Below are 24367 nucleotides of genomic sequence, written 5' to 3'. Positions count from 1 at the left end.
CCTCCCCTGAAGATTTGTTGTACTGCCTAGCTAGTTCAACAACACGAGTACCATTTTCATGTTTACGAATGATCTCTTGTTTTTCCTTTATGGTCATTTTCACATGTGATTTCTTGCCTTGAACCTTACCACTGGCTTTCTTGGGACCCATGGCGAGATATATAATAACTTTTATGCTCAAATAGCCAAAAACCCGGAAAAAACTGTAAATCCTTGCGAAGAATTCAGGCGGGATAGTCACTGGGCGCGAGGCACTGATAAACTGAGGCACGATCGCTGTGCCACCACGAGCTAGGTCGGCCGTACACGTATCAACAAAGTCGTATCCCGAGGTAAAGTTCGTAACCCGATCCAAATTTTCCGAATAAATCGGGCTCGTAACTCGAAAAGTTCGTAAACGGGCGTTCGTAAACCGAGGTACCACTGTACGTTGCTACACCATATCCTTACCAGTGACAATACTACCTCCTACCCAAGGTCAAACAGTGGCTATGAAAACCCCCAGCTGACCCCAAGGGCGGGCAATCACCGAGCAGCAAAAGACCCTACGAAGGTAGTCCCTGAACGACTTGTAAAAGATAACCCGAAGCCGCAAGGGCAGTACAGTGCATCCTCACTCTAAAGAACTCCGCTCTAGTGAATTCCCGGAAGATTCGAACAAATTAAATTCGATAATAAATTTTCAGTGGAACACACAATCGTTTGATTAAGCGAGGATTGTTTGTCCAAGCCATCACCGAGACCGAGCGTAGGAGGTGGCTGTCATCAACTATGATTCACCAAAGTGTAAACAGTTATATAATGTTTTATTATGCTTACCCATTGTTTCTAGGGAGAAATGGTTGAAGGATGATAAAATGGTGCCAGGGGTCATTGGTAAGAGTTGTTGTCAGGGGGGGGGGGGGCCCCAAGTGGTGTCAGTAGTTAGGGTTTATTGTTAGGGGGGGGGGGGCCAAGTGGTGTCAGTAGTTAGGGTTTATTGTTAGGGGGGGGGGGCAGGTGGTGCAAGTTATTCTCATGGGAGGTAGTTTGTCAGTGGTTAAAGTTGTCAGGGAAGATGGAGTAATAGTGGTGTTAGGGGAGGCAGGTTGTGTCAGTCGAGAGCTCTGGCCCAAGTTATCATCTAAATAGCAACACGTGGCTGGCGCCTCCATGCTCCACCTCGATAGTTCACTCACTGTCTGCTTGTCACCAAATTAGCTGAGAAAATGTTACTATTTCAGTTGTTTGTAACACACAGCTCAATCATATTCCATAATCAAAATGAAGAATTTATAATAAATGGTGGTGTCAGTGGAAAGGGGATGTATTAGGGGGTGGAAAGGCATCAGAGAAGGGTGAGTAGAGATGCGTCCACCAGGTCCGGCCTCAGCTGATGCTGCACCATGTGCCTACCTCGATACTAAACTCACTTGCTGCTTTTGACAGAATTAGGAGAGCAAATTTTACCATTTCAGTGCCTTGTAACACATCGCTCTACCATATTCTGTAGTCAAAATGAAGAATTCATAATAAATGGTGGTGTCAGTGGTGAGTGGATATATTAGGGGAGAAAGGAGGCAGCTAACCTCTATGCAGTCAACATTGTCTGAGTCTGGCCTGAGGTCTGGGTCCAAGGCCTGGCGTGAGGTCTGGCCTGAGGCCTGACCTAGGGCCTGACCTGGGGCCTGACCTGGGGCCTGGCCTGGGGCCTGGCCTGGGGCCTGGCCTGGGGCCTGGCCTGGGGTCTGGCCTGGGGTCTGGCCTGAGGTCTGGCTTCAGGCCTGGTCTGGCCCGAGGCTTGATCTGTCCCAAGGCCTGCCAGTCTGGCCGCCACCTCTCCCCACCCCCCTCTACTACCAACATGCTACAACCCCCCTCCTCCCGCACCCGACTACCAGCGGCTGGCCCCGAACCCTCTCCCAACCACTGGCGGCCCGCCAACTGTCTCCCTCCTCTCATCAGTTTGTTAAGAAAATTATGTGATTTTGCTTGATTGGATTCAATAATACTCATATATGTAGCATTTTAATTCCAAATTGTTTGTAAGTGATTGTTCTATCAAATGCCATAGTGAAATGAATTCATAATAAATGAATTGCTTGTGATTTTTTATATAGAGACTGATACAGTTGGCTTATGGAAATCCTGGCCATTACATCATATTTGCAGCCACCAATAACAGTCACATAGTTATGATTTTAATATGGAATTGTTTACCAATGATTGTTCTATCATGTGCCATGTTCAAAATGATAAATACATAATAAATAGATTTTCTCTGATTTTTGTTTTGTTTATAGTGGATGTAGAACCTCTGTTATTTTCCCATGAAAGGGAGGGACAGCCTGGGGGCCGATGGGTAGAAGGAATTCCGCGGAGAAACGAATCGGCCTCACCCGCCACATATTTCGTTCAAGTGTGGACACACTGTACTGTACTTACAGGGCACCTATGGAAGATGGCCCTAGATGCTTGCAGCCCCAGAACTCTGTGAATTACTCCTGGCTAGCACACCACCACACAGCAGAACACTGTAAAGGCACAGCACTGCACAGAGACAGAGGCCAGTGTCGAACGACTGCCACTCAACACATCAGCCTCAGAACTGAGGTTGGATGGCTGGCGTGGGGGTCTGGAGCTCCCCCTTTCCCCTCCTGGGGAGGGGGAGAGCTGCACAGACAGCGGCGCGGTGGCAGTTTTGACGTCATGCTTGTTTGCTTGTTTTCCGATTGGAAGTTCTGCTTGATAGTTTGGCTTTCGGTAGCAATTTTTAACCAGGTGGTGTTTGTTTTGCCTACCTTTCTGGGTGCCTAACCCGGTCGATGAGAGATATGAAATGCTTCCAACCACATGGGAGTTTCTATAAACCATTGCTCCTCGTGCCTCTCTGAGGGGGCCACGTTCTACCTCGTTGTCCCCGGTAGGCATAGAACTTCAATCGAATTGAATGATACCACGGTCTAATACATATATATCAGCAAGGTAAGCTTCAGGAAGCCAGAGGGTCTCTCTACAGAAAAATATGCATTGCTGATATTTCAATGAAGCCTATTATATAATGAAACATTGCATTTTGTACACAATTATCCCATATGGAGAAAATATGGGATACAGTACTGTACTACAGTACGAGATGTAACAGCTCACAAACATTCACATTTTTTAGGCAAAAGATGGTTAGATTAGATCAGTGTCTTGGTTCATGGATTCTAATACCCCCGTATTTTGTCAATTGAGGCAACTCAAGCTGGATATTTAGTGCAAATTTTACTTTGTTTACATTTTGGAAGAAAATAAAACATACATACTGCCATATGTTGCTTGGAGCAACACAAAGCAAGCATAATTCAATGTGGATAAATGCCATATAATGGATTGCAAAATAAGCGAAACCAGGCAACACGAAGCCACAATTCAACATACAAATACATAAAAAGATGCAGAAGAACTCAGACAAGGAAAGATATTTAGGGATGGTCCTGCTTTGTAAACCGACATCAAAGGCATAGTAAGAGAAGCATACACTACTCTGATCAATTTCAGAAATACAATGAAATACAGTACTGCACAATAAAAAACCTGCATTGGATTTCCCCATCCTCCGCAAGCCAATCCGAAGACAGCTCCAGGAGGGAAAAGAAACGCAAGACCAAACCCAGTAAGCCACGAACGTGCAAATCCTCAGCCACAAGCTCAGCCGACAGGGAGGGAGAGAACCTGCACGTGAAGTTGAAACCACGCCAACATCCCGCATAAGGGCAGGGGTGAACAAACATGCAATGAGATGCTCGAAGTTGCCCTCAGGTAAACCTGAACCACTGTCAATGCCTCGCGCCACTTAAGTGTGCGGGTATGACAAAGTACTCCAAGCATCCAATGACATCAACGGGCAGTCCACAAGCCAGGACAAATCCGAAACTTCATAACGAACCCAGTATGGAGAAGAAGACCCAAACCTGAAGGATAACGGATCCACTATAGAGGCATAATCCGGGTTGCGCAGGAGGTAAGCCACAATGCCCGCCTGCACCTCAGTAGGCAAAACGTGGGAAGCTGAAAACCTCTGGAAGGACGGAACCGAAGGATCCGAAGGGATGTGGAACTAAACCTGGGAAGGGGCTGAACCCAAATCCAACTTGTACATAGAAGGGGGAAGGAAAACACCACTCCTTGTAACAGAACTCCGCATTCAGAGGGTTGGAAAACCCAGGTGGGGTCCAGCGGGCCCAAGGCCCCAGGTCAGCCCCTCCCCAACCCTGGGAACCTCCACATCAGGCCCCAGGGACGAGTCATCCTCCAAAGCCCCGACCTTAAAAGAAAAAACTAGGGCAGATGGATGGAAAAGCAGGAAGGAAGAGGGCACATTGGTCAGACCCAATTGCCACAGATGGAGGAAGCGACTTGAATGCCTTTGTTGTCGCCACCCCAAAAGGGGCAAACCCCTGAAACTGACCAAGTCTCAGAATCCTCTAAACCTCACCCCCCAACCCTGAAGCCCTCAGACACTTCGGTGCCAGAAGCAAAAGGAGGGGGGTGGGGAAGACAGAATGAACCACAGCAGGGGAAGAATGAGGGAGTGCAGACTGAACCAAGGCCGAAGCGACCAACACCCCCCCACCAAGTCCGGGTCCCTATAAGCAAAGCAGGGCAGCCTCAGGGGCTTCTGGGGTAGCAACCAACCTAGCATGTTGCAACAACCTATACCTTGCATGCAAAGAATGAGCCGCCTGCACCCGAATAATGTCATTGGTGGAATGGATGAATTGAGTCACAAACAAGCAACAATGCTCGTATGACTCTGGGTCGAAGGTGTCACCGGCCCAACAGGCAGTATGACGGAGGCAGAAACAATGAACGTCACCCTGAGACAAGGGTGCAACCCTCAAATTCGCACAAGGCGAGAGAGGACCCAGGGGGTCGCATCTATTGGACCCCTTGCACCCCCCACGGGTTTCCCAAATCCCCTTAAGACTGTTATCGCTAAGGATAAGCCCAGGCGGGGTACTGCTAACCAGCGCCCAAGTCTACCAAACAAACTTCTAAAACGGAACCCCGGGAAGTGTCCACTTATGGGGGCCAAGCAGGGGGGTACCACCGAACACAGGAGGTCAAGACCCTAATATAACTGTGGTAGGGGAACAAGAGCAGACCCTCCCCCCTCACCAGGCAGAAACAAAAATGAAAAGGAAACACCCCAAAGGAGGACAATTTACCCATTAGGAACAGAGCTGGCTGCTGTAATAAGTGAAAACTAACTTCGCAGTACCTCACACCCCTACCAGTACAAAACTACCACTTACCCCAAGGTAAACAAGGGAGGGGAAACCACCCCCCCCAACACTCCCAGGGCAGTCAATCACCAAGCAGCAAAAAAAACAACAGTAGACCCCAAGGTGATTTGTGGAAGATAACTCCAAACCCCAAGGGCGGTACTTACAGGGCACTCAGGGAAGGGAACCCTAAGCACATGCAGCCTGAGTACCTGTGAATATTACTCCCAGCTCGCACACCACCGTAATAGTAGTACTGGCACAGCGCAACACATAGAGAATCAGGAGCTGGAGTCCCACGACGGAGCCTCAAACACATGAGCTGAGAACTAGGGGTCTGGGCCTTCCACTTCTCCCTCCCGGGAAGGGGGGAGCTACACAGACAAGGGGAACTGCATAGATAAGCGGTGCGGCATATGTGACGTCATGCTCATTTGCTCGTTTTTCAATTGGGGAGTTCTGTCCACTCAGTGTTCAGTAGTAGTTTTAACCAGAATAAGGGTTTGTTTTGAGGCGCTTACCTTTCTGGGTGCCCGGCCTGGTCGATGGCAGACATAGAATGCTCCAAATCACATGTGCACTTCTATAGGCCATTGCTCCTCATGCCTCTCTGAAGGGACCAGGTTCTGGCTCACGGTCCCTGGTAAGCCTAGAACTCCATTCACACTGACTGATGCCAAAGTCTAATAATATACATATCAGCCTGGATAGCTCCGGGGAGCTGAAGGGGCTCTCCCCAGAAAAAGGGAATGATAGTACACCTCCATTCCAAAAAGGGAAGTAACAGTGACAAGGACATAATGGGTTGTAAATATTACTTGGATATGGAGATGAATAAAGGTGCTGCAAGAGCTCAGTACAGTAATTCAAATTTAAGTAACTCAAATGACCCAAGTTTTGTACATCATTTTTTAGTAAATGGTAGGGAGTAACTGAGTAAATTACAGGAATAACCGGGTAAAATGCAGGAGTAACCAGGTAAGCGCCAGAAGTACTGTAATCGGGTAAACAGCAGAAGTAACCTGGTAAAAACTCTTCATTTTTGGACAGTTCTGCTAAAATATTTGGGTAACTTGTATCTTGAGGTTATCTTGAGATGATTTCGGGGCTTTAGTGTCCCCGCGGCCCGGTCCTCGACCAGGCCTCCACCCCCAGGAAGCAGCCCGTGACAGCTGACTATCACCCAGGTACCTATTTTGCTGCTAGGTAACAGGGGCATAGGGTGAAAGAAACTCTGCCCATTGTTTCTTGCCGGCGCCTGGGATCGAACCCGGGACCACAGGATCACAAGTCCAGCGTGCTGTCCGCTCGGCCGACCGGCTCCCTAGGGGGTGCACCTCACATTATTCAGATTACCAAGCAAGACAGTATTTGTATTTGCTGGGCATATGGGCCAATGACTTAAAGCAATATTAAATTACTGTACAGTACTATATTTATGTTGGTGGTATAGAGGCAAATGGAAATTGGAGAGAGAAAATACTCACGGGAATGACAAAGGTGTGCAACAGATGCAAAGGAAGATGGTGGGTGTACAACGCCTGGTGGGTGATGACCAAGAGCAGTGACTGGCGGGCTGTTTACTGTTTGACCAATACCCTTAGCTTGTTGGTCCCACAGCTGTGATGATCGGCCCGGGCTCACAACTGGCTCACCCATCAGCCTAGTCCTGGAGCAAATACTTACATGAGTGCTGCATACTCTATGACAAATGTCATGTACAAATTCTTGTAACATACAGTCAAAGCAGGAATAAGAATGTAAATACATGCACAGGTTACCTGTACCTATAGTTTTTTATATAAGTGTGTGCAGAAACAGACAACATCTGACTCCTGTTTACAGACTTAGGAGCTTTCCCTTCCTGTTCCAAGAGCCCAGATCATGGTCAGCCTTATTCACTAATTTTCCCTGGAGCATGATCCCTCAATTGGTTTACAACCAGTACCATATTACTGGGCAAACAAAGGTGAACAATTAGGAACTGGCGCCTAGTCAATATTACCATACAAGAGTACTCAAGCCTGACCTACCTGTTGATGATTCCGAGGATCAACACCCCTGCAGCCTGGTCTCTGACCATGCCTCCTGGTTGCTGGTCTAATCAACCAGGTTGTTTGATGTGGCAATTTGCAGCCTGATGTACAAGTCACAGCCTGGTTGATCAGGTATCCTTTGAAGGTGCTTGTTAAGTTCTCTTTTGAACACTGCAAGAGGTCAGTAAGTTATGCCCTGTATGTGTAGAGTAAGTGTTGAAAAGGTGCCCCTTGATGTTGATCAAGTTCTCTCTCAGCATACCTATCGCACCTTTGCTTTTCAAAAGGGCTATTTTGCACATCCTGCCATGCCTTCTGGTCTCATGTGATGTTACTTCTGTGTATGAATATGGAACCATTAAGTGTACATTATTATGTATCTCTCCTGCCTGTGCTCTAGGGAATACAAATTAAATTTTTTTAGATGGTGCCTTCAGACGTTTTATATTGAGTGGATTTTAGTGATAAAATGATCTTTGCACACTCTCCAGGTCAGCAACTACTCCAGCTTTGAATGGGACTGTTAGTGTGCCATAATATTCCAATCTAGAGAGCACTAATGTCTTAAATATCTCATCACTGCGAGGGCATCTTTTGTTTAGAACGTCCTTTTTATCCAACCCATTATTTTTCTTGCAGTCATAACAGCAACTATGTTGTGCTCTTTAAAAGTAAGGTCTTCCAACATGATTACTCCTAAATATTTTACATTGCCTTTTCTTTCAATAGCGTGGTTTGTTTGTGTTTTATTTGTGGTTTTTGCTTTGATGTATTAGTTTTTTCCATAATGCAGTAACTGGAACCTATCCTCATTAAACATATTATTCTGTGCGGTCCATCGAAAGATTTGATTAACATCGGACTGGAGATTTGCTGTCCTTTACATTGTCTATGCTCATGAAAATTCTAATGTCATCTGTAAAGTATATGATTCAGTATTATACAGTATTTTGTATTCATGACTATCTATTAATGTCCATGTCCAATGTCCATGTCGTCTATCAATGATATAGATGAGAATATTGCAAACCACATCATCAAATTTGCAGATACCACTAAGAAATATGGTAAAGTGGGAAGTGAAAATGATACTGAAGCCTAACAAAGAGATCTCCATGAACTCCACAAATGATCAGAAGACTGGCAAATTCTTTTTAATGTCGAAAAATGCAAAACCTTGCAGCAGACTGATGATGAAAACAGCAGTTGTACAACAAGTAGCAGCAGCAGTATAAAAAAAAAAAAAAGAGTTGACTGTATTGAAACGCCATTTTCTGGGCAAGCCCCGGAGGCTCCGTGGAGCTATCGGGCTAATGTGTGATATATTAGATGGGGGCATTAGTCTAAGGAGTTCGACCTACCAGAGACCACGAGCCAGAATCTGGCCCCCCTTAGAGAGAGGTTGCAGGGAGCAATGGCCCTGGAAAACCTCCGTGGTTGGGGGTTTTCCTTATCTGCCATCGACCGGGGTTAGGCACCCAGAAAGGTAGGCATAACAAAACAAACCCCACATGGTAAGATAATTATAACTAAAAACCGAAAAGAGTGGTAGAACTCCCTCCAATCCCAATGAAACAAGCAAACGTCACACTCCACTGCCACGCCACTCGTACGTGCAGCCCTCTCCTTCCCGAGAGGGAGGAAGGTGGGAGGAGCCCCGGATCTCCCCGCGCTGGCTACCCAGCACTCCAGTTCGGAAGCCAAGCATCAAACAACATGAAAAACCGCCGACCAGACGAAGGGAGGGAGGGTTGCCAGGGAGTCTCTGGGGCTCACCCAGAAAATGGTGTTTCATTACATTCAACGCTGGTTTTCTGTGGGGAGCCCCTTCAGCTCCCTGGAGCTATATAACCAAAGATAAAGAAAAGAGGGACTTATCTGAGAGGCGGCCGCCACCCAGGCTGCAACTCCTCAAAGCGAAGTCGAGACAACTGGCTGCAACCTGCGACCCAGAGCAACACAGGAACACCCAGAAGCAGGAACATTAACCAAATATTGGGCAGCCAGGACTCTGTTCGACCTCCAAAATCCCCATGCCCAATTATCAGCCCAGGAAATGTTGCCAAACACAGCAGCCAATGCAGCAGACTTTCCAACGTCATGGGCACAAGGATAGACCACAGGCTGGCTAGACTTATTAACCCTGCAGACGACCTGGGAGACCCGAGCCCTGTAACAAGAAACAAGGGATGCCGGATCAACCCAAAGCGCATCCCTAGCCACCAAAGCAGAAGTGGACAGATAACGGTGGAGAGCAGCAATCAGTCACATGATGCACCCCCGGCCTGACCAACCAAGCATCTAAGTGTAGATCGAATCTACATCTAAGTGTAGATCGAGCTTGCCAAGCTGAAGCCAAACCTGACCCAGCGGGTAGATCAGCACGGCGAAGTTCAAACTCCTGCACAACTGCTTAAACAACCGCTGCATGGCCCAGGACCCCCGAACCTGGGATGGAACCAGATGGGACTTCCTCCAGTTCACCAGGAACCCAAACCCAGTGAGCAGGGAAAGAACCTCAACCCTGGCGAGCATACAAGCAGACCAGCTGGGAGCCCACACCAGCCAGTCATCGAGGTAGGCCAGAACCCAAACCTCTAGCAGACACAGACGAGTCACCACGGCTCGAGTAAGACACGTTAATACGTGAGGTGCCAAATTCAAGCCAAAAGGAAGGCAATGAAAGAGGTAAGCCTGATGCCTCACCACGAAACCTAACCAGTCCCTGAACCCTGGATGAATAGGAATATGCCAATCCGCGTGTTTGAGGTCCAGGGACATCATCAAGGCACCCGGCTCCAAAAGAAGCCGGACCTGAGACAGAGTGGTCATCCGAAAGGAGGAGCAAGGAATCCAAGGGTTCAGACAGGACAAGTTCAGAATGAACCGCAGATCTGCACAGTCCCGTTTCGGCACTGGAAACAGGTGGGAAACCCACCTAAGGGACCACTCGTAGGACCAAGCACGAGCAAACAGAGTGAGCCTCACTCTTATTGCCCCGTGACCGCGAATAGCGAATGCCTTATAGAGAACCGCAAAAGGGCTGACACCCCTTACGAGAAGCTGACTGCCAAACAGAGTGATCAACGCACAGAGCAGATGACGCCGGCTCCAAAGGCAACATCGGCTCAGAAGCTGGCATCAATGGCCCACCTCGACCATCGACCAGCAGAACTCCGAGCCCCGGCACGAGAGTCCTTCTGAGAAGGCCGAGAACGGCCGTCCTGGAGAACCAACAAGTCTGACATAGGACGACAACTAGACAAAGCCACCTGCAGAAACTTCGTGACAGCAGCCTCTGCAAACAGCAATGGACAAAACGGAAACGAAACCCTAAGAGGCAGGGCCCAAGTGGATTGCAAAAAGTGAGAGCACAGCCTGGCAGTATGCGAAGCGAAAAGCAAGGAACAAAGACACCGCCTCCTTCAGGATAGGAGCAAACAGCTTTAACACTGCAACCAATGCCCGAACCGCTGAGGACAGCGCACCAGATGAAGGCCCAACACTCAATACCTCCACATCCTCCTCAAGCCAGGCAGAAGACAGCTCAAGAAGGGAAAAGAAGCGCAAGAAGGAAGTCAAATACCCACTGGGGGGGGGGGGGGCACAAATCCTCCGCAACCAAGGATGCCAAAAGGGTAGAAACCTGCATGTGCAGCTGCACAAGGCCAACATCCCGAGAAACTACAGGGGCGAACAAGCACGCATTAAGGTCCTCAAACTCACCCCCCTAGGTAAACCTGCAGAACGGTAGATGCTTCTCGCCACTTAACGACAGAACCCATGCCATGCCCCAACAAAAATTAAGGGCAGTCTGCTAGCCAGGAAGATTCTAGAACCTCCAAACGCACCCAATATGGGGAAGAACCGAACTTAAATAAGAACTGATCCATAAGAGAGGCGGAATCCGGGTCTTGCAGGAGATATGCAGCAAGAGCCTCCTAAACCGCCCACTGGGAGGTACGAGAGGTAGAAAACCTCTGGAAGGACGGGGCCGAGAAACCCACGGGAGCCTGGAACCGAACCCGGGGAGGAACCAAACCTGGGGAGGAGCCGAACTCAAATCAAATTCACACAGGGAAGGGGGGGTAAGAAAACCCCTCCCCCTGCAGCAACAAGTCCCACGAAGAGGGTACTAACACTCAAGCGGGGTCAAAGGAGGCCCAAGGCCCCCAGGTTGACTCCTCCCTAGCCTCTGGATCCCCCATGTTAGGACCTGGGGCATAGCAGTCCTACATACCCTCTACCCCTGAAAAAAAAGGCAGAGTCCAGTGGAAAGGCTGAAAGAAGGGGGGGCCTGATGGTGGGAGTCAAAAGCTTCAGCAGGAGGAACTGGCTTGAATGCCTCTATCCTCAACCCAAATGGGGGTAGCCCCCGAAGCTGACAGAGTCTTATTATCAACTAAACCCTGCTCCAACTTCGAAACCCTCAGACGTCTGGGAGCCGAAAGCTGGGTTGAAAGGTGCAGGATGAACAACAGGGGGAAGGAACAGGGAGCTTGGACTGAACCAAAGTTGAAGCGACTAACACCCCCAGGTCCGGGTCCCTATAACCAAAGCAAGCTAGCCATGGGCATCCGGGTGGGAAACCAACTTAGCGTGTTGAAGCAACCTAAACCTAGCAGGAAACACAGGCTACAGGGTGGGGTCAGCCTGTACATCAAAGACACACCCATCTGTACTGAGCTGCTAAACACCACATACGATATGGTGGAAGTACTGATAATTAAAACAGAAATCCTAAATGTAGTTATTGTCCTTGTATATAAGTCACCAGAGGCAAATCCTCAGCAGTTTCAAGACCAACTATGACAATAGAACACTGCTTGTAAAAACCTCACAAATCCAATCCTGAACATCATCCTGACTTCAACCTACAGCACCTGAAATGGAAGCATCTGGCTAATACAGTTATATCAGAGAGAATACCAGAAAATAGGCTCAATGAACAGGCACATGCAAATGACCTGCTATGGATGTACGACAGATTTGCTTTAAACCAGCAAATAGTAGAACCAACTAGAAAAGAGAACACGTTGGACTGCATTTTCATTAATAATGATGAATTGATCAGGAACATAATGACTACAAATACCTGTTACTCAGATCACAACCTAATTAAATGAACAAATCCACAAGGGCCGTGACGAGGATTCGAACCTGCGTCCGGGAGCATCCCAGACACTGCCTTAATTTGATGCATCACGTTATTGTGATCTCTGTGTGTGAACCTAATTAAAGTTCTGAGATGTATGAGAAGTAGAACTGCACAACCAGTCACAAATCCCAGAGGAGAAGAATTCAACAAATTCAACTTTAATAATAAACAAATTAATTGGGAGCAAATAAACTATGACTCAGAAATAAGCTGGGAAGAGTTTTAGTTCAGTTCATTTATTATGCACCCCATACCCATCTTGTGGGCAGTAGTGGAAAGGGTTACAGAGGCACCTAATGGGCTCAGGGACTGAACCCCACAATTCATTTAGCTAAGCATGGGTCAATTCTTGGGTCAAGCACTCGATTCTTCGCGGCAGGGGATCGTATTCCAGGGACCTGCCCGAAACGCTACGCGTAATAGTGGCTGTACAAGAATGTAACAACTCTTGTATATATCTCAAAAAAAAAAAAAGCAAGTTACAATCTTGATGAGCTAGTTACAAAATTCAGTATAAGTCGTCACATCAACAATGGGTTCGAGATCGACCACAAGTACAGTTTCTAAATTAAGCAACTGACATATGTGGAGAGCTAGTGTCACAATTGATATGTTTGTCCTGCACACCGCCCCCCATCCAGTGGGCAGCGGTGGATAGGTTACAATCACTCTTAGTTACTACCTACAGTTAGCAAACTGGGGATATTTGGCTAAAATTTCTGGTAGCAGATAATGAAATATTTACACATCGTTGGAACATTGGTTATAGAATTGTCTCTAAATTCACGTATCTTTTCGTACTCCATCACATAGTGACGGAGGGTATGCGAATAATTTTGTTGACACAGTTAGCACTATTGCTCGCTTTGGACACCGATCACGTTCAATTTTTTTCTCTTGAGTCCTAGCCGTAAACAGGACTCGCGTCCACTACAAAAATGTTTGTATAAAATTCATTTTTTATCCGATCAACCTCGGGATAGTTTCAAAAGAAGCGCCTTTAGAATGTGCACAATTTGATATCAAAATGAAAGATGTAACACGAAACTTGATGTCATTGAAAGATTATAAATAGGTTTTTGGGTCTAAATTTTAAATTTTAAAATATGTTAAAATTCTATTTATTGTGCTATTATTATGGGACTAGTTTTAAAATGCGCACCTTTATATTGCAAACAATTTGATACCAAAACGAGCGATGTAACATGAAAACTGATGTCAGAACACTGGAAAGATATATATAATTTTGATGAGCGTCCAAAATTAAAATATTTGTTAAAATTCCAATTATTACTCTATTATTATGAGACTATTTTTAAAATGCGCGCCTTTATATTGCGAACAATTTGATACCAAAACGAGCGATGTAACATGAAAATTGATGTTATCAAACTGAACGAGTATACACATTAGGTTGTGGTGTGCAAATTGTTGATCATTCACGGGTAATTTTAGGCTTGCTGTGGGGAGTCTCACCAGGCGTTTGGACATTATATGCATATATATCTGCAGGGAATTTAATTGCGAACACAATGATACCAAAACGAACGACGTAGCACGAGAATTAAGGTGAGAAAAATGAAACAAGTATACATATTTAGGCGTCGCCGCATGCTCGCCCGCACCATTAATCCCATGACGTCAAAGTCTGCGGCGCTCTTGTGGCGCGCACGATAGTGTTAAGAACAGCTAGAAAATGCATACCTGAACCAGTGTCTGGAAAAAATAAACTCAGTAGCTCTAGAAATAAGCTCAAACCACATACCCCTAAGAAAAAAAAAAAGAGGAAGAGATGCAGACTGGAACAGGAACGGCGTTCCCACTATAGGCGAAGAAAACAAATTGCGGAACAACTTGAGTCACACCCTAATTCAAGAACAACTGAACTAAAGATACATGAATCATACAAATTCTAAGAGACAAGAGAGCAAAAGGCCATCAGTGAAATAGAGATAAATCCAAAATATTTCTTCTCCTATGCAAAATCAAGATAAAAAACTACATCTAGTATCGGGCCCCTGCGAAACAGAGATGGAACTTTCACAGATGACAACAGAGAAATGAGTGAAATACTGGGGAATTAATATGACACAGTCTTCAGCGAGCCACTAAACACACTAAAGATTGATAATTCAAATTAATTTTTTATGGATGTGATATGAACATCAAATCATATATCAGATGTCACCCTATCCCCACTGGATTTTGAAGAAGCCATAGATAGTATGCCTCTGCACTCTGCACCAGGCCCTGATTCTTGGAACTCTTATTTTCATCAAGAACTGTAAAAACCTATCACAGGCCCTTCACATTCTTTAGAGATAAAGCCTAGATAATGGCTTTATCCCTGACATATTAAAAACAGCAGTGATAGCACCGCTCCATAAAGGAGGAAATAAGGCAGTGGCAAAAAATTAAAGACCGATATCATTAACATTACACATAATAAAAATATCTGCAAGAGTGCTAAGAAGTAAAATCACAAAATACATGGAATCTCAGCATCTCCATAACCTTGGGCAACATGGTTTCAGAACAGGGCACTCTTGCCTGTCACAGTTGCTGGACCACTATGACATGGCATCAGATGCCATAAAAGACAAACAAAAAGCTGATGTAATTTACACAGATTTTGCAAAAGCCTTCGACAAATGTAACAATGCTGTTATTGCACACAAAATGGGTTCAAAAGGAATTACTAGAAAAATAGGCAGAAGGATCTACAATTTCCTGACTAACAGAACCCAACGTGTAACAGTCAACAAAATAAAATCCGGTCCATCAACCGTGAAGAGCTCAGTCCCTCAGGGTACTGTTTGCTCCAGTACTTTTCTCATCCGCATATCGGACATAGACAAGGACACAATCTAAAAATTGTGACCAAATGTGACCATGGTCTTGGTTGGGCCTCGTAGCCTGGTGGATAGCGCGCAGGACTCTTAATTCTGTGGCGCGGGTTCGATTCCCGCACGAGGCAGAAACAAATGGGCAAAGTTTCTTTCACCCTGAATGCCCCTGTTACCTATCAGTAAATAGGTACCTGGGAGTTAGTCAGCTGTCACGGGCTGCTTCCTGGGGGTGGAGGCCTGGTCGAGGACCGGGCCGCGGGGACACTAAAAAAAAAAACCGAAATCATCTCAAGATAACCTCAAGATGGTGTTATTTCACACAAAATGCATTCAAAAGGAATTAGTAGAAAAATAGGCAGATGGATAATACAGTTATATATATATAGCTAATACAATTACATCAGAGAGAATACCAGGAAGTAGGCTCAATGAACAGGCACATACATGCACAAGCATCTGTGGTGTCCTAGAATGACCCTAGCACCTGTTATGTCCTTGAATGGCCCCAGCATCTGTTGTGACCTTCAATGGCCCAAGCATCTGTTGTGTCCTTGAAAGGCCCCAGAATCTGTTATGTCCTTCAATGGCCGCAGCATCTGTTGCATCCTACAATGCCCCAGCATCTCTTGCATCCTACAATGGCCCCAGCATCTGTTGCATCCTACAATGGCCCCAGCATCTGTTGTGTCCTTGAATGACCCACAGCAACTGTTGCGTCCTTGAATGGCCCCCCAGCATCTGTTGTGTCATTGAATGGCCCCAGCATCTGTTGTGTCCTTGAATGGCCCCAGCATCTGTTATGTCCTTGAATAACCCCAGCATCTGTTGTGTCTTTAAATGACCCCAGCATCTGTTGTGTCCTTGAATGGCCCCCAGCATCTGTTGTGTCCTTAAATGGCCCCAGCATCTGTTGTGTCCTTGAATGGCCCCAGCATCTGTTGTGTCCTTGAATGGCCCCCAGCATCTGTTGTGTCTTTAAATGACCCCAGCATCTGTTGTGTCCTTGAATGCCTCCAGCATCTGTTGTGTCTTTGAATGGCCCCAGCATCTGTTGTGTCCTTGAATGGCCCCAGCATCTGTCGTGTCCTTGAATGGCCCCCAGCATATGTTGTGTCCTTGAATGGCCCCCAGCATCTGTTGTGTCCTTGAATGGCCCCCAGCATCTGTTGTGTCCTTGAATGGCCCCCAGCATCTGTTGTGTCTTTGAATGGCCCCAGCATCTGTTGTGTCCTTGAATGCCTCCAGCATCTGTTGTCTTTGAATGGCCCCAGCATCTGTTGTGTCTTTGAATGGTCCCAGCATCTGTTGTGTCCTTGAATGGCCCTAGCATCTGTTGTGTCCTTGAATGGCCCCAGCATCTGTTGTGTCCTTAAATGGCCCCAGCATCTGTTATGTCCTTGAATGGCCCCAGCATCTGTTATGTCCTACAATGGTCCCAGCATCAGTTGTTTCCTTGAATGGCCCCAGCATCTGTTGTGTCCTTGAATGACCGCAGCATCTGTTGTGTCCTTAAATATCCCGAGCATTTGTTGTGTCCTTGAATGGCCCCAGCATCTGTTGTGTCTTTGAATGGCCCCAGCATCTGTTGTGTCCTTGAATGACCGCAGCATCTGTTGTGTCCTTGAATATCCCCAGCATCTGTTATGTCCTTGAATGGCCCCCAGCATCTGTTGTCCTTGAATGGCCCCCAGCATCTGTTGTGTCCTTGAATGCCTCCAGCATCTGTTGTGTCTTTGAATGGCCCCAGCATCTGTTGTGTCTTTGAATGGCCCCAGCATCTGTTGTGTCCTTGAATGGCCCCAGCATCTGTTGTGTCTCTGAATGGCCCCTAGCATCTGTTGTGTCCTTGAATGGCCCACAGCATGTTGTGTCCTTGAATGGCCCCCAGCATCTGTTGTGTCCTTGAATGGTCCCAGCATCTGTTGTGTCCTTGAATGGCCCCCCAGCATCTGTTGTGTCCTTGAATGGCCCCAGCATCTGTTATGTCCTTGAATGGCCCCCAGCAACTGTTGTGTCCTTGAATGGCCCCAGCATCTGTTGTGTCCTTGAATGGTCCCAGCATCTGATGTGTCCTTGAATGGCCCCAGCATCTGTTATGTCCTTGAATGGCCCAGCATCTGTTATGTCCTTGAATGGTCCCAGCATCTGTTGTGTCCTTGAATGGCCCCCAGCATCTGTTGTGTCTTTGAATGGCCCTCAGCATCTGTTGTGTCCTTGAATGGCCCCAGCATCTGTTGTGTCTTTGAATGTCCCCAGCATCTGTTGTGTCCTTGAATGTCCCCAGCATCTGTTGTGTCCTTGAATGTCCCCAGCATCTGTTGTGTCCTTGAATGGCCCCAGCATCTGTTGTGTCCTTGAATGTCCCCAGCATCTGTTGTGTCCTTGAACGTCCCCAGCATCTGTTGTGTCCTTGAATGGCCCCAGCATCTGTTGTGTCCTTGAATGGCCCCAGCATCTGTTGTGTCTTTGAATGGCTCCAGCATCTGCTGTGTTCTTGAATGGCCCCGGCATCTGTTGTATCCTTGAATGGCCCCAGCATCTGTTGTTTTTTAATGGTCCCAGCATCTGTTGTGTCCTTGAACGGCCCTAGCATCTGTTGTGTCCTTAAATGGCCCCAGCATCTGTTGTGTCTTTGAATAGCCCCAGCATCTGTTGTGTCCTTGAATGGTCTTAGCAACTGTTGTGTCCTTGAATGGTCCCAGCATCTGTTGTGTCCTTGAATGGTCCCAGCATCTGTTGTATCCTTGAATGGCCCTGACATCTGTTGTGTTTTTCAATGGTCCCCAGTCTGTTGTGCCCTTGAATAGCCCCAGCATCTGTTGTCCTTGAATGGTCCTAGCATCTGTTGTGTCCTACAATGGCCCCAGAATCTGTTGTGTCCTACAATGGCCCCAGCATCTGTTGTGTCCTACAATGGCCCCAGCATCTGTTGTGTCCTACAATGGCCCCAGCATCTGCTGTGTCCTTAAATGGCCCTAGCATCTGTTGTGTCTTTGAATAGCCCCAGTATCTATTGTGTCCTTGAATGGCCCCATCATCTGTTGTGTCCTTGAATGGCCCCCAGCATCTGTTGTGTCCTTGAACGGACCCCAGCATCTGTTGTGTCCTTGAATGGCCCTGACATCTGTTGTGTCTTTCAATGGTCCCCAGAGCCTGTTGTGTCCTTGAATGGCCCCAGCATCTGCTGTCCTTGAATGGTCCCAGCATCTGTTGTGTCCTACAATGGCCCATGCATTTGTTGTCCTACAATGGCCCCAGCATGTTGTGTCCTACAATGGCCCCAGCATGTTGTGTCCTACAATGGCCCTAGCATCTGTTGTGTCTTCGAATGGCCCCAGCATCTGTTGTGTCCTTGAATAGCCCCCAGCATCTGTTGTGTTCTTGAATAGCCCCCAGCATCTGTTGTCCTTGAATGGCCCCAGCATCTGTTGTGTCCTTGAAAGGCCCCCAGCATCTGTTGTGTCCTTGAATGGCCCCAGTATCTGTTGTGTCCTTGAATGGCACGAGCATCTGTTGTGTCCTTGAATGGCCCCAGCATCTGTTGTCTCCTTCAATGGCCCCAGCATCTGTTGTGTCCTTGAAAGGCCCCCAGCATCTGTTGTGTCCTTCAATGGCCCCAGCATCTGTTGTGTCCTTGAAAGGCCCCCAGCATCTGTTGTGTCCTTCAATGGCCCCAGCATCTGTTGTGTCCTTGAAAGGCCCCAGTATCTGTTGTGTCCTTGAATGGCATGAGCATCTGTTGTGTCCTTGAATGGCCCCAGCATCTGTTGTCTCCTTCAATGGCCCCAGCATCTGTTGTGTCCTTGAATGGCCCCCAGCATCTGTTGTGTCCTTCAATGGCCCCAGCATCTGTTGTGTCCTTGAAAGGCCCCAGTATCTGTTGTGTCCTTGAATGGCATGAGCATTTGTTGTGTCCTTGAATGGCCCCAGCATCTGTTGTGTCCTTGAATGCCCCCAGCATCTGTTGTGTCGTTGAATGGCCCCAGCATCTGTTGTGTCCTTGAATGGTAACAGCATTTGTTGTGTCCTTGAATGGCCCCAGCATCTGTTGTGTCCTTGAATGGCCCCAGCATCTGTTGTGTCGTTGAATGGCCCCAGCATCTGTTGTGTCCTTGAATGGTAACAGCATTTGTTGTGTCCTTGAATGGCCCCAGCATCTGTTGTGTCCTTGAATGGCCCCAGCATCTGTTGTGTCCTTGAATGGCCCTAGCATCTGTTGTGTCCTTGAATGGCCCCAGCATCTGTTGTGTCCTTCAATGGCCCAACCATCTATTGTGTCCTTGAATAGCACAAATAGATGTTGACATTCATAGATGCATTTCATAGCCTCGACCTCAGATGTTTTCAACATTCACTGCCATTTCTGTAAATGTTGAAAACATCCATGGTCAAGGCTGATGATAAAAGCAACATGAAAAAAGACTTGTAAACAAAGAATAAGGTAAGGTAATTATTATGATAGTGTTAAGTCAGTGTGGCTATATACCACTTAGAAGAAATATGAGGAAAAGAAATAGGGTTAGAAGAGGAGGAAAGGAACGGTGCCCATTCACTTGGGCCACCAAGGATCAAAAGCTGGCCTGCATGAAGTGAGGTCATCCTTGCATAGTCAACTGTTTAAATGTTGTTGTTAATGATATTGCCTGAATTGGCTGGAAGCAACAAGTCTTTGACTGGTACAACATATTGGTGGAATTTAAGCTTTGATACCCCACTGTGAAGCGTTCAATTGGCTTGCACCAAATATGACAGTAAAGCTATTAAATGATACACAATGGGAAACAGTATTAATGCTTTGAAATTTCTTTACTTCTAGTAAGGCAACATATTTGAGGCCTTAAATGATACCTGATAATATTTCCCTTACAGGATCATCGGACAATTGCTCAGAGGCTGAAGCATGCAGACTTCCACATAACATTTGAAGTTCCAGGTTTATCATTTCCTCATTTGGCATGATGCTCCGAGATTATTATAGCCTTTCTAGCAACATAAATTAAGAAGACATTTTATATACATAATACAATAGCTGAAACAATGAACTTTTTGTAAACTCTACAAGCAAAGTAAGTTTGTGAGAGAAGTAATGCCCAGGAATGTGTCGAGGCTGTGGGTATGTCAGCAGGAAGAGTACCACAGCTAATTAACAATCATCACATTATAACATGAAGCTTAACATGTTATAAATGTTCCTCAATAGAAACAGCAGTAATACATACAATGTTAGATTAAAAAAAATAAAAAACTGTGTTATTGGCAAGAAATTAAACCCACACAACAATCTTTATAAAATAAAATAAATGTGTATCTTGAAATTTTGTTTTGTAAATATACAAATATATATAAAGTGGTGTGTGCAAGCCTAAGGGCTCACCAAGGGCACCAGATACCCTTGCACGAGCCAAGCTCTCATGTTGCCAGAGCAAATTAATTACATTTTTGTAAATACATTCACGGAATATAACTTTTTTGTTTAACTTAGTCTCGTAGGCTTAGATTGTTATACATTAAACCCAGAAATTATTATGAAGGCATGACATGCCTCCCTTGCCCGCCTGAAGGTGAGGGCCCCTCGTGAGTGTGTGGTACTCTCTCACTGACACAATTATGACCTTTAACATCACAACTGTGAACCATCGCCAGCTACCAATTTAAATGTCATTCCTGAGGTAGTTCACTTGCCTGTGGCGCCGCTTCTCACCTCTGCTACCATTACCACTCACTACCACCCTTCGCTACCCACATACCCCCATACCAATACCCACGCCCACTACCTCTGCCCCCAGAAAAAAAAGCCCTTGGGTTGTTGGGTCGGCATTTCCCAACACCATGAGAGCTGTGATGTCTGGCAAACAGCATTTTTACTCTCGCCACTTCACTCGTGTTTAGCTAATTTCTACCCCCCGGTAGCTCTCCCCTCCCTCTCACCACCGCCATTACACCGACACGCACTTAACGGTTCAACCAACTACACACTTACGGTGGATAATGGCCTCTAGATGTATAAAATTAATCAAAATGTTATTTCTCCTCTTGCTCTCGCCATTATTTGCCTCACCTCCCCACTGTCCGAGAGCAAAACTGCAGTCTTTTAAAAGCTTGTTTACATTTTCAATACCTCACCATTTCGGCCCATTAGCATCTCTAGCTAGTAATTACACCATATCACACACTCAAAAGTGCCATAGAATTTTGTTTATCGACGATTTTTGAGCCATAGATGTAACAAAAGTGATCCCACTTAATTTCCTTGCCATATTAAATATTATTGGAACGTGGTAGGGAATGCTACCCAGAAGCCTCAAGACTCAGGGGCGGCCGGTTCAAACTCACCATCATATATTTCCTCTTTACATCACCATACTTTACTCTTCTACGTTTACAGTTATGTTTATCAAGTAAGAAGTTATTCTTGTTGGTGGTTACACTTGTAAATTCAACATGGCTATTCGAAATATTTTAATATCTCTTAAATTCGAATCTTAAAGCCACGACAACAATTATACGTCAGGCATTATGATAACATTTCATATGGCTATTAGAACAGTGGGCCAAGCACGACACCCACAAGTCCCACGGGTCCCACAAGGACCAAAATTTAAATGTAAATTTTGGATGTAAACACTATTTTGGTGATGGGGGATAAGGGAGTTCCTCCGCCCCTTTCTCGCACTTATTTCTGCATTGGCAGTGTTTTACTTTGTAAGGCTGAATTTATTTTTAATAAACAATGTTACGTTGATTTTACTATAATAATAATAATAATAATAATAATAATAATAATAATAATAATAATAATAATAATAATAATAATTTATTTAGGAACAGTACATACATAGTTGCAGTGTTACAGTACAAACATTCTGTTTGATTTAAAGATAGCAGTAGTACATACAATACCTAAAGCCACTAGTACGCATAGCGTTTCGGGCAAGGTGAGGTGGGAAAAAAAAGCACTAGATTGCTCACGGTGAGATGATGTAGGCTTTCCTACATCATAGGATGGGATGGGACGAAGTCCTATAGTGATGAGGATTATTTCTGGGTATTTGCTTATTCAAAGAAGCAAAAGGCAACATGGAAAGTCATCTCTAACATCCTATAGGAACTAAACAGCATTCACATAACCAGATAAAACTCTCAAAGGATGGTTATACTCCTGCAACTGATTTTGAGACAACAACTGAGTTTAATAGTACCCTCATCTATTCAGACCCCAACCCACATACACTAAATAATGTTGTGAATAATGAATTAAAAAAAGTTCACTTATGGATGTCAACTAACAAACTAACACTAAACATAGAAAAGACTTACTACATCTTATTTGGAAGCAAATCATCGAATGCAATTCAGCTACAGCTAGACAGACAACATTAACATCAGTAATAAAAATGATGAAAAGTTTCTTAGCCTATTCCTAGACAAGAGACTCAACTTCAGCACCCACATTCAACACATAACTAAGAAAGTCTCTAAGACAGTTGGTATACTCTCTAAAATAAGATATTATGTTCCTAACTCTGCTTTCCTCTCACTATATTATGCACTAATCTACCCCGATCTTAATTATGGTATCTGTGCATGGGGGTCTACCACTGCAAACCACCTTAAGCCCATCATCACCCAGCAAAAATCTGCTATCAGAATAATAACAAACTCTGCTTTCAGACAACACTCAGCCCCCCTTGTTTAACTCCCTAAACATGCTAAACATAATCTCACTCCACAAATTCGCTTGTGTCAACTACTTTACAAAACCCTGTTCTTGAATGCAAACCATGCTCTGAAACTCTCCCTGGACAGATGTAATAGGACCCATTATCACCACATCAGAAATAAATATCTCTTTGATATCCCCAGAGTCAAACTTAATCTGTGTAAACACTATGCAAATTAAGGGACCCAGTCTATGGAACTCACTCCCTAGTGAATTGAAAAGCTGTCAAACTTTTGCCTCATTTAAAAACAAAAACAAAAAGTACCTAATTTCATCTTCGTAGTTTCCTACACTGAGCTTTAAATTTGCTCTGTATCTAGTGTTATCCAATCTCCCAACCTTTATGTACTTAACCCAAACAACTTTATCATTGTGTTCATTGCTGTCTTTTATGTGCTAGCCATATGGTGTATTGTGCCTACTAATTTTTGTTAAACTACCATTCAAGCTGTCATTGTAATCATTCTGAGCTACCTATGTGCTTTAATATACCTACAATTTTTCTCTCATCTTTTAATTTTTTCATGCTATGTAACTGTTATCATTTTTATAAATTTTGCTAGTATTTACATACTTATAAGTTTCTTAGATTAAGGACCTGCCCGAAACGCTGCGCGTACTAGTGGCTTTACAAGAATGTAATTACTATACTATGTATCCTCACAATCCCAATGTACCTTCCTGTATATATATAGATAAATAAAAATAAATAAATCAATAGCTTCTTTTCATCGGTTGGTGCTAACCTTGCCAGAAAAATCCCACAGACTCAGACACATGTTAACACATATCTCTCAGGCAGCTACCCAAACTCTCTTCTCTTTCCCGACAGCCCGACAGATGTTGTGTCCATCATACACTCACTATAAACCAAAACTGGGAACATTAGTGAAATACCATCTATGGTATACACAAGTGTCTCCCATGCCCTTGCGCCACCCATAACTCTGCTGTTCAACAAATCTCTAGAATGTAATACCTTCCTTAATATTCTTAAAAACGCAATAGTAACGCCAGTTCATAAAGGAGGTAATCCGGCAGACATAAACAATTATAAACCAATATCAAACCTACCCATTGTATCAAAAATATTTGAAAAAATTATTTACAAACAGCTCTACTTCTACCTCGTAAAATTCGACATATTTAATCACCTACACAAACACACACATCAATAATCTTTTGTGTCATAAGTGATCAACAAGAGGCTCACAACAGTCACTATACAAGGCACTTTACATCTATGGTGAGTCACACAGTTACTAGTCTTGCTGCACACCCACCCAACTGGGCGGCAGTTTTACAGTCATGTGCTCCACACCCACCCAACTGGGCGGCAGCTTTACAGTCAT

At 45.3% G+C, this 24367-nt stretch overlaps 1 protein-coding gene across 3 annotated transcripts in view; it reads right to left on the bottom strand.

Annotated features, from left to right (window-relative positions):
* Positions 1–21396, bottom strand: part of LOC123758022 (E3 ubiquitin-protein ligase Arkadia) — a 70952-nt gene extending 49556 nt beyond the window's left edge. For 2 of the 3 annotated variants that reach the window (XM_045742172.2, XM_045742174.2), the window contains exons 1-3: positions 21276–21378; positions 7286–7625; positions 6740–6921 (exon numbers count right to left, since the gene is read on the bottom strand). In XM_045742172.2, the coding sequence (XP_045598128.1) occupies positions 6740–6921; positions 7286–7335 (232 nt within the window). In that variant the 5' untranslated portion in view covers positions 7336–7625; positions 21276–21378. Of the gene's footprint in view, positions 1–6739; positions 6922–7285; positions 7626–21275 lie in introns of all 3 variants that reach the window. The other variant, XM_045742173.2, reaches the window with a different exon arrangement.
* Between the last annotated feature and the right edge of the window lie 2971 nt (positions 21397–24367).

The sequence above is a fragment of the Procambarus clarkii genome, chromosome 40 (genome assembly GCF_040958095.1).
Source record: "Procambarus clarkii isolate CNS0578487 chromosome 40, FALCON_Pclarkii_2.0, whole genome shotgun sequence".
Taxonomy (NCBI): Eukaryota; Metazoa; Arthropoda; class Malacostraca; order Decapoda; family Cambaridae; genus Procambarus; species Procambarus clarkii.
This window is presented reverse-complemented; position numbering and strand designations above follow the sequence as displayed.